Raw genomic sequence first — 1255 nt, 5'->3', positions numbered from 1 at the left:
AACTTGTTTACTTTAGTTCATTGCGTGAGCAATGTTGGAACAGAATTGCGTTACATTGTACTCTATTGCGTTACCTGAATACGAAATCGGATAGTTTCATTTTTTGATTGACACTTTTGTATCGAGTGTTATTACTTCGCACATGGAACTTGTAGTCTCAAGCTCACGATCTCTCGTTAGAAAAAAGTCTGTTCATTCGGAGAAATACGGATATCTGTTATCTAGAGAGTTCTAAGTCTTTGCGGAATAAAGTCGAGAAAGCCGAGACCCGGGAATTCAAATCGGGAAAGATCGTTCAAGTGAAGAAAATCAGTGCGGGTAGACATGGCTGAAGCGAAAAAGAAGTTGAAGAAGAAGATAACAATCCGTGAGAGCCATCGGACGTTTGTGAGAAAGATTATAGCCGAAGCAAGGGAGTCTCTGACTAGTGGAGAATCTATTGATCTGAAAAAGCTTACGTTCTTCAAATTTACACTGGAGGATAAATCTTCGGAGCTCAAGAGTTTAAATGAAGCGGTTCTCGAATATATTCTTGACGACTCGCAAATCCAAGAAGATGTGGGTGCTAGCTGTGATTTCGCCAGTGCAATCCAGGAGTGTATTGTTGATCTGGAAACGGCCTTAACTTCGGAAAGGGATCACGAAAGGAGCTTTTTACAATCTGCTGAATCTAGTTTGAACACCGTGCAAGCGAGATCTAGCGCGAATGTATCAATTCATAGCCATTCCAAACTGCCAAAACTCAAACTAAGGTCGGAAGTTCTTCGGGAATCCAATCGACTGGTATCCGTTTTGGGAGTCTTGGGAGTCTTTTGACTCGTCTGTCCATCGAAACAGCATTCTAAATGGAGCAGATAAGTTCAATTATTTTAAATCCCTGCTTGTAGGATCTGCCGCCCATGTTATCGTCGGATTGCCTCTGACAAATGGCAATTATGAGAAGGCTATTGATCTTCTGAAAAAGAGATTTGGGAATCGTCAAATCGTCTTTTCAAGTCACATGGAAGCTTTGACTAAAATCCCGAAAATAAAGTCCATTCATGAAGTGAAACGGCTTCGTAATCTGTATGATACGGTGGAATCATATATGCGTAGCCTCGAGAGTTTGGAAATTTCTCAAGAAATGTATGGCTGTTTTCGAACGCCCTTGATCATGCAAAAATTGCCAGAAGAGTTCAGGATTGCCATCACACGAAATCTAACGTCTGAAACGTGGGTCCTAAAGGATATTATGTCCGAATTCCAAAGGGAGCTA

At 41.3% G+C, this 1255-nt stretch overlaps 1 protein-coding gene across 1 annotated transcript in view; it reads left to right on the top strand.

The window, feature by feature from the left end:
* The first annotated feature begins 324 nt into the window (after nt 1-324).
* LOC138031681 (uncharacterized) overlaps nt 325-1255 on the top strand; it is a 2320-nt gene continuing 1389 nt past the window's right edge. Inside the window, exons 1-2 of the mRNA XM_068879331.1 lie at nt 325-673; nt 888-1255. The exon at nt 888-1255 is cut by the window's right edge and continues 162 nt beyond it. Of these exons, the coding sequence (XP_068735432.1) occupies nt 325-673; nt 888-1255 (717 nt within the window). The remainder of the gene's footprint in view (nt 674-887) is intronic.

The sequence above is a fragment of the Montipora capricornis genome, chromosome 14 (assembly GCF_036669925.1).
Source record: "Montipora capricornis isolate CH-2021 chromosome 14, ASM3666992v2, whole genome shotgun sequence".
In the NCBI taxonomy this organism is placed as follows: Eukaryota; Metazoa; Cnidaria; class Anthozoa; order Scleractinia; family Acroporidae; genus Montipora; species Montipora capricornis.
This window is presented reverse-complemented; position numbering and strand designations above follow the sequence as displayed.